The sequence below is a fragment of the Cinclus cinclus genome, chromosome 3 (genome assembly GCF_963662255.1).
Source record: "Cinclus cinclus chromosome 3, bCinCin1.1, whole genome shotgun sequence".
NCBI lineage: Eukaryota > Metazoa > Chordata > Aves > Passeriformes > Cinclidae > Cinclus > Cinclus cinclus.
The window spans coordinates 93,917,991-93,926,920 of record NC_085048.1 but is presented as its reverse complement, the minus strand read 5'-3'; the positions used below and the strand labels follow the sequence as shown (position 1 = coordinate 93,926,920).

Here is an 8,930-nt window from a genome sequence, read left to right as displayed (position 1 = left end):
AGTAGTTCGGTGTCCCAGGAAAGGAAGGAGCAAAGATTCCTTTATGGGCAGCAGAAACAGGGGAATACAGAAAGCAGGAGGAGGCAAGTATGTGTGGCTTGCTGGAGCTGGGGTCCAATGCACTCCTGGGGGGGTGTCATTCCAGTCTGCCAACCTCCCCTTCAAAATTATGCATCCTCTCATAGGCAGCTGTCATCTCTCCAGCAAAAGGTGAGCTTTAGAAACAAGAAGTGGCTGTGGCTTTGTCCCCTCACCTCCAGTGAATCTTCCCTAAGGAGTGTTTTTTGAGGCACAGCAAGAACTTCAGGACAAAGTGCAACGCATTTTTATGTGTTGAAGGAAAAAACCCTACACAGGAACAATGCTCCTATGGCTTTACATTTGAAACACTTGGACAGAGGATGCTCAGGATTCCACTGGGTAGGAAACACCGGTATACAGAGATGCACATTACACTGCTGAGACCCCACATCCTGAGGATGGATCTGGAAAAACAAGGGAGGCCAGCCTAGGGGAAGACAGGAAATCCCTGCAGGAGATGAGGCAGAACAACGGGGCAGGCTGACGAGGCTGGAAATCTGTGGGTTTTTTCCCAGGAGATGGCAGTAAAGGACAATCGCCTTTCAGCCAGCGGAGCTCAGGGAAATGGAAGCAGTGGTGGGAGCCGAGCGGCTCCTCAGGCAGCGCTGCCACCCTCGCCAGTCGCTCCTTGTTACCAGGAGCAAAGCTTTATTCTTCGCGTCAGTGCTTCTAGCAAGGGTGAGGAGCTCATTCTTCTACATTTCCATACAGTAGGTAAATTGACAGCTTTTTGCTTACCGTGGCAGGATCCCACTCACAGCCTCATCCAGACTGGAAGAAGCCCAAGAGGTGTCTCCTCCAGCCTCCCACCCGCTCACAGCAGGGTGAACGCTGCATTCGCACAGAACTGCTTCCCACTTTGTTCCTTTCCCACAGTCGTGCCTTGAGACACTCCACAGACAGACTTCAGCCTCCTGAAGTAACCCCTTCTCATGCTTAATGATCACGTTACTGCTTTCCCTGACTTCTTTCTGGCTGAAAACTTCCCAGATTAGACTTAAGACCGCGACCTCTTGCTGTCTGGCTGCAGACTTCAGTGAAGAGCCTGGCTCCATCTTGTTGGAAACCCTTTCTTATGTATTGAAAAGCTATTGTCAAGTTTCTCATAAGTCTTCCCTCCTCCAGCTGAACAAGTCCAGAGCCCTGCATCTCTCCTCATGCAGGATTCAGAAAAGTGCACCACCCTCTCTGAGCACAGTCTGGACTTCAACCCAAAACAGGTCTGGCAGCCTAATACTACTTCCTGGAAGGAGAAGTAAGGGAAGGATTTTGTTCCTTTGCTTTCTCTTAATTTATTTATCTCCATTAGTCTACAAGTTCTTCAGGCTCTCTAGTCTTCCTTGAAGAAAAAATGATTTCCAAAGGACACTCTGTACAGGTAACTGCAGCGACTTTGTGCATATTTTATTATCAGTTTTGTCTCAGAAGAGGCCAGGGTTCAGCTAACAAGAGACTCAGGATACAGAAAAAGAGACAACTGGTTTTACTGCACCGCAACACAAAACCGGCCCCTTTCCTAGTCTTATGGACAGGCGGAGTTCAGAAAGGACATTCATCCCTGAAGTGATCCATGACCCAGGAGTGGCAAAGATCTGGAAGTGCCAAAGTGCTGTGGTGTGGTACAGCTCTCCTCAGTCACTGCACTTTCAAAGCAAGCTGTGCAAGAGTGCTTCCTTGCTGCTAATGCTGCAGGACAAAGGACAATAGCTATGAGTCCTCTGCCATTTCCTCAGAGCCTACAGTAAACCAGAGGAGTAATTAAATACTCTGGCAAAACCAGCAGAAATATGCTTTATTCTGTTCTGTGACTCATTGAGCAGTCACCAGGAATAGCCAGGAATTTAAAGTAAAAGTGACATGCCAGGCTGTCTGGTTAGTGGAGTTTGTTGCTAAGAGAGGCATGAACAAATTGACTACTTACCTTTTGGCACTCTTGCATGTATTCAGCTTCCCAAACCTATTTATCCTGCCATCTGTAATAAAGCACAGTGAAAGGTGCGTGGAAATCTGAAGGACAGTAGCACAGCACTGAAGACAAAATCTGGCAAGTGAAGCAATGGGTAGAGGTTTCATGCAAGGGGCTGAAGGGAGGACCATATTTTGTCCAGCTCAAACATCAAATCTTCTCCATGTACCCATCACAGTATCCACTGCATCCCACATTGTTTATGAGTGAGTCAAACATCTCTTTTGTTCTTCAGAGGCACCAAGACTTCAGTTCTTTTAATAAAAGAGCCTGTGTGCACCTGTGGGTTGAGAGCTGTCCCTGCTGGGGTGGCTGCTCCAAGGACAACCTTGCCAAGAGCACTTAACCCCTGTGCAGAAGCCAAGACTCAGTCACAGACTGCCCTCATGGCTTGGCACCTGCCAGGGATGGGAACCCATGCTCCTCACCAGTCCTAGGCTCCTCACCCATCCCAATGTCATCACCATCATCTTGCTCTCCTTCATCTCACATGCAGACTTCCAGCACGGCAGTTCTGCTTCAGATGGAGGCTGCCCATTTTGTTGGCTGAGCAGATGGCCTGCCAGCCATGCTGAAGTGCTCAAGGAACATTTCCTCATCTCTTATGTCAGCGGGACAACATTTATCAGCAGAGCTGCAGGACCTGCCCCGTTCTACCTGTCTGCATCACAACTAAGGCAGACCTGGCCCAACAGAGATGCTTGCCATGACTGACAGGAAGTACAGCCCTCTGCCATCCACCCAGCTGAAAAATGAACCTCACCCTCTGGATTCAGATTTTCTAGACACTGCTTCCTGAGCTGGGATAATGAAGAGAGTAACAAACCCACAGGCCAAGGCTTGGCCTCACAAATTCTCTTCAGGAGCTAAGTGAATCACTGCTTGAGGAGAACTGATAAGCAGCACTAATTGGTAATCTCAGTGAGAACCATTAGTTCATTTTGAGGGAGGAAAATGAATCATTAGCTGGTTTATTGCAACAGTTCAGTTTACTTTTCTTTCTCTCTCCTCTTTCTTTGTTTTTAGTCTATTTTAGAAACATTGGCCAGCCAAAGCTGACTCACGAATATGCCTGAGGCTTTTCTTTTGTCAGGCTCACACAGAAGCACCATGTACATGTCATTTGGGTTCTGCATGGATAGCAACCAGGTTATCCCTTAAAGTTGCACCAGGTGAGCAGAGGCTGGATGTCAGCAGGGAAAAGTCCACTGTGCTGCGAAGTTCAGGAGCTAAGGTTCATGTTTGCCTTTGTGGAAGGTCAAAATGGGCTGGATCCTGTGTGCTGCAATGAGGGAACAGCCTTACTAGTCAGAGGACACACAGACAAACAGGTGGGACACTCAGTCCACACAGAAGGATGGAGACACCTCTCCATCTGGTTTTAGTAATTTGAAATTTGAGAATAAGGTCTAATGATTTATGCTGTTAGGGCACTGTGAAACATGGAGTGGTGTAACAAAATCTGAAGTTAATCCCAAACTCCACTGGCTGGTGTGGCATGTGGGTGTTAGGATAGCCCTGTTCTTACTGCATTATCAACACTCCCATGGCATGCTGGTGGGGCAGATAAGGGGGACAGGTCTGTCCCCACAAAAAACAACAACAAAAAACAAACAAAAAACCCCTCAAGAGAAACAACTGAAGGCGCGAAATCAATAAGCAAAATCCCTCTGCGGCTATTCCTACCCCAGTGTTTGCAACCTTAGATCCTCTGCAGCCTCATCTCCACACCTTGTTGTTCCTGAGCATTTCCACACAGTCTAGGCTACAATCGTGTCCTACCAGGGCACTGAGGCCACAGGCAAAACAACGTAGGGAAGTTTACACTGCAGCTTCCCCTAGCTAGCTGGGGCTGCTGCTGAGAAACTCCTCCTTTGTGTGCTTACTTACGTGTGGAGGTAAAAACAGACATGGATCTCGTGGCTTTTATTTACAGTCCAGTTAGAAAAGTCCATAACACCCCGCCCCACCCCCCATCTGATTAATTTGCTACGTTTAAAAGAAATACAGTGTGGTTTGCCAAGACATACAAACTCCTTTGTTCAGAAAAGGCAAAGAAAGCAAGTGAACAGCATTTTTTTCCAGTTAAGTCAACTCCTTGATTACAAAAACACCATCAAAACTAGAAGGATATATAATACAGAGAAAGTGCTAGCAGGAAAGTCATTTACAACTACCACGAAAGATTGACGGAAACAAACAAACCCCACAAAAATTTTAAGGCCCATAAACTACCTTGTTCCTGTGTCATCAATATATGATTTATGTCCCTGGAGGTGTGACTTGGAAGCTGCTGCATCTGCACCTCTGAGCTGAGCCATCTGATATTGACATCCTCTGCTTACAGCTTCCAGGTGCAGAAATGAAGACAGAGCTGGTGGGTTATTCGGCCCAGTTCTCACACGTCACTCTTGTACATTCTTAATACCAAAAGCTGCATGTGTATTTTTTTTTCTCAGATGCAGCTGGTAATCAATTGTTTTCCCCCTGGTGAACACCACATAATTAGGCATAAAATGCCCCAGCTTCCAGAGTCAGGTATATCCATTCTAAGTAAAAAAATGTATTGCAGATTTCATAGTAGCAGAGGAAAAGTTTAAAATGTTTTTCACAGTGAGCCTTCAATGCCCCAAAATCGCAAATACACACCTCATTTTCTTTCTGGATTTTTACACCTTCCTCATGATTATTTAAAGGCTCATTATGTCCATTATGTTTGAAATGAACAACCATGATGCAGCAAAGCTCTCCATGTCTCAGGCCACATTCCATTCATGTCCAAGCATATTTTTAAGTACACTCATGATCTTAACCCTCTCAGGTAAAAAAACACCACCAAACTCAGAATCTCAGAAAACCAAAGGCTGTTTTTTCCTAATCCTCTGTTATCTGTTTCCTCCACTGATTTGACAATACCTCTCACTACCCAAACTCATCTCCACCGCCCAAGCTGCTCTCCCATCCTCTGTTTTCCTTCATTTCTTTCTCCCTCATCTACTTGCTTTTCCCTCTATCCTTGGCTCCCTTCCACACAGCACAAAGCTCTGGAAAACCAACTCATGCCCAAAAATAAACTTAAATTAATCAAAGATTATTTTCTCATCCTTATGCTTATTTGACCTGATCTGATTTTACAAAGCACTGGGATTTTTTTCAGAGAAGAGCACTCAGTCTTGGAAAGGGCCTGGCACAGGGGCTCAGGGCTGTTGGTCCAAGAGGTTTTTCAGATCCAGGTCTGAAATTTAATCCTGAGAAAGCAGCAATGGCCTCGTGTCCTCTCCCATGGGGCACAGGGAGCTGCGCTAGCGGACGAAGGACGCCACGTGTGCTGAGACTCCAAAGGGAGCAGAGTAGGCTGCTGCTAATCCTTGCAGGCCGACCACCAAGTAGTGACAACCCTTCTGCAGAACCTTCCCGACATTCTGGGGAGAGAGATGAGAAAAAGGGATTAAAAAAAAAAAAAAAAGGCAAGGTGATAGAAAATACCTTCACATAAAATCATTATGACAGCCAATGTCACAGCCCCAGAAAATGAAATTCTCCCACAGCTAACAAGGGCTGAAGAGTGGAAAAACATTTTACCATCTATTTTTATATAGGCATACACACCCACAGGGTATAGTTAAACTGAGCGGATGCAGCCTCCACAGGAAGCCAGGCTTTTACAAGTGATTCTATTCAAGAATAAAATTAGTTTGAATTCACCCTGGTTTGTGGAAGTACATCATTCCCACATTACATGTTCTAACTATGTTAGTAATTCCTAGAAGTTCATAAGGCGCTTAAACTGGAGCTGAACAAGAAGGCAGAAATCACTGAAAATACTTTCAAGGAAATTTCATAGCTTTTTGTCAAAATAAAAAAGTTTTGATCCATATCAGTACACATTCAGGAACTCATCTATGTACTGCACTAGAGATAAACTTGCCATCAATTATTTAACTGGTCAGGGCCTTCCCTTCCCATATCTGCCCCTGTCCTCACTATGTCACACTGAGTCCTCTTTTCCCCTTCCTGCCCTTCACTTGCCTACCCACACCTCACCTGTTCTTTCACGAGTTGTTCTTCGTGCCAGCGCCAAACTGGCAACCCTTCCCTGTGGGAATGTCATCTGACCAACACAAAAGGGAATACACAGTGCCCAAGATCTGGCCTGTGCTCTAAACACCATTAAAAGCACCTTTAGACCAACAGCACCACCAGCAAAGTGATCACCTGCTGCAACCATTCTCACAAAACTGCACCTTACAGATCAGGCCTACAGGCTTGAGATGGCTTCCTACAGCATGGGACCTGGAAAACACAGTGCTGGAAATTTAAAGAATCAAATTCATAATGAAAGAATGAAATATTCTTGTCATTTCTTTATGAAACAGTAAGATTTGAGAGGCAGCTCCTGGCAGTGCTGACATCTGTAAGCTCAATTTCAGAAGTAACTGTGTCAAGCTAATGGCATTTTCTGCATATCAGGCATCGCAACCATATCTTTACCAAAATCACGTTGTTGTTTTTTTAATAGAAAGCAGTAGAAAGTCATGTCTCATGCTGACATCTGTAATCTCAGCAGCAGGAAAGTATTCCTGACAACTGACGGGTTAGTCCTGCTAACACAGAAACTGTTTTTTGCTACAAACATTGAAGACATACCTGACACGTACTTTAAGTGACATGAACAAGAGAAAAACAATAGAATTCTTCCACATGGCAGCTTTGTAACCAAAGGCACCCATCTTCCGGTGGGAGGAAAACCAAACCACCAGACTGTAGGACTTGGGACTTCCCGCACAGGAAAGCAGGAGAACAATTTTGATCCAAAATTGTTGTCACAGATGAAGAACAAGCTGCATTTTTTTCCCTGTAACTCACAGCAGTGATTTCTAAAGGTCACCTTGGCCAAGGAATGTCCTGCAGGGCTGTTTGCCGTTTCTTTCGGCCATTTCAGTGGAAGGGAAAAAAAACGCAGGCCAATTAACTGGAAGTTTTAAGGAACAGTTTTAAAATTATGACGCCGAGGAAAACACAGAACCAAGCGAGGCAAAGCACCCGTCACATGGATCAGCTTAGTGTCATTTTCACTCCGAATAGACAGATTTCGTGCTCTTTGATCCAGGAGAGGGTCCGTGTCCGGCCCCCCCCCACCAGCACCGGCTCCTTCCCGGGCAGGTCCAGAGCAAGCCCTGATCCCACCTCGGAGGCGGGCGCTGGCGCTGAAATACCTGCGGGATAGAGGGGGCATTCCGAGAACCCCACGGAACTGTCGGAGCCGAGGCCCCGCTGCCCTCCCGGCACCGCACACCCCGTGCCAGGCGATCCCACACCGAGGGTCCCGGTGTCGAGGGTCCCCGCCCCGGCCGCGCTGTGTCCTCACCTTTCCGTACTTCTTCAGGCGCTTCCCATAGGGCCGCTTGCCGGGGGCCCGCGGCGGGCGCAGCGGCTCGTAGGGACCGGGCAGGACGGCGAAGCGCACCTTCCTCCCCCCGGCGCCCTCCTCCTCCTCCTCCTCCACGTCCTCCCGCAGCACCGCCGGCCGCGGGGCCCCGGCGCTGCCCCCGGCCACCGCCGCCGCCTCCTCCTCCTCCCCGGGCAGGATGGAGACCTGGTCGTCGCCGGGCCCGCGGCGGCAGAACCTGCCCCTCACCTTGGCGCCCAGCCGCGCACCCACCGTCATGGTGCCGCCGGGCGCCGACCCGTCCGCGCCGCCCTCGGGCGCTTCCTCCGCCGCTGCGCCACAGGTGTGGCCGGAGGCGGCCGCTGCCCCCCTCCCCGGGGCGGGACGGCTGCGGGAAGAGGCGCCCCCGGCCCGGGGCAGGCGGTGCCCCCGGCTCCGGACGCTGGCCCCGCCGCCACTCTGGTGCGGGAAGCCGGGAGCCGCTGCGGGAGCCCGGGATTGGAGCCCGTCAGCTCAGCCGGGACAGGTGAGCGCTGACGGGGCGGCGCAGCCCCGCGCCGCCCCCGGGATGCTTCGGCCTCGCCGCCGCGAGAGCCTTGGGAGATCCTTCCTTGGCACCGCGTGCTCGGCCCCGGCCCACGGCAGCACCGCTCCTGGAGGTCACGCTCTTTCCCCGTCAGCGGAAAAGACAAGCTCCTTGGACATCCCTCAGTTAGAGGTGTTCCTCCTAAAGCCACGGCTGAACAGCCTCTTCTGCGTCCTGGGCTGCGCTCGGCCACCCCCGGCCAAGTGGGAAAGAAGTTTCTCAGTGGCTTTTGCCCAGATGTTGAGGTACGCTGTGATAGCCCCACCTCCGCGGCTGGGGTGCTGCAGTGTTAACAGCTGCCTCTCCTAAGCGGTGCTCCTCAGCTGGGGTACATCAAGAAACGCAAAGTTGTGCAGGGAGGATAGATCGTTTATTAAACCGGTTGGTGTATTTATCCACATTTGATATGCATATGAATGCTTTGCAGATGCAACACGGGGACAGACTAATCCTTTCCCCTGGGAAAGGAACAAACGAACAAAGCCTTAAACCTGCATATCCCCAAGATGCGTGCGTAACGTTTGAAAGTAAATCCTGCCCGTCACATTCTTATCTGCCCAAGGAAGGCGATTCACCACCTCCACAGCTCCAGAAAGCTGTGTAAAGAACGGGGGGCCGTGTCCCTGAAGGGTGGAATGTGTGAGCCAAGTCTCAGGACTTGTCACGACAGAAGTGCTCTATCCCATAAATGAGAGGCGCCGAGGTAGATAATTTTTCTAGATCTTCCCAAGAGAGGCAGGCCTTTCCCCACAGACTTGGTTTGTACCGCTCACGTTTGCTTCCTTTTTCAGAATTCAACTATCAAAAACCTCACCGAATTAATCTCTGAGATTTAGTGCCTCCACTTAGGTGGTGGCCGGGGAATCACACATTCTGATACAAATAGGTCCACGGTACCCTTAGGTGTA

At 49.2% G+C, this 8,930-nt stretch overlaps 1 protein-coding gene across 1 annotated transcript; it reads right to left on the bottom strand.

The window, feature by feature from the left end:
• Positions 1 to 5,073: 5,073 nt before the first annotated feature.
• Positions 5,074 to 7,715, bottom strand: C3H1orf115 (chromosome 3 C1orf115 homolog). Its single transcript, XM_062489315.1, has 2 exons — positions 7,416 to 7,715; positions 5,074 to 5,469 (listed from the first exon to the last, which is right to left on the bottom strand). Exons 1-2 carry the CDS (start codon positions 7,713 to 7,715, stop codon positions 5,350 to 5,352), a joined length of 420 nt encoding a protein of 139 aa, XP_062345299.1. The 3' UTR covers positions 5,074 to 5,349.
• Positions 7,716 to 8,930: the final 1,215 nt, after the last annotated feature.

What these genes read in the sequence shown, in the direction of transcription:
- C3H1orf115 (XM_062489315.1), bottom strand. Translation starts at nt 7,715, where the DNA reads ATGACGGTGGGTGCGCGGCTGGGCGCCAAGGTGAGGGGCAGGTTCTGC. An exon ending in GCCTGAAGAAGTACGGAAAG is followed by an intron (nt 5,470 to 7,415) that starts GTGAGGACACAG and finishes CTCTCTCCCCAG; the next exon opens with AATGTCGGGAAGGTTCTGCA.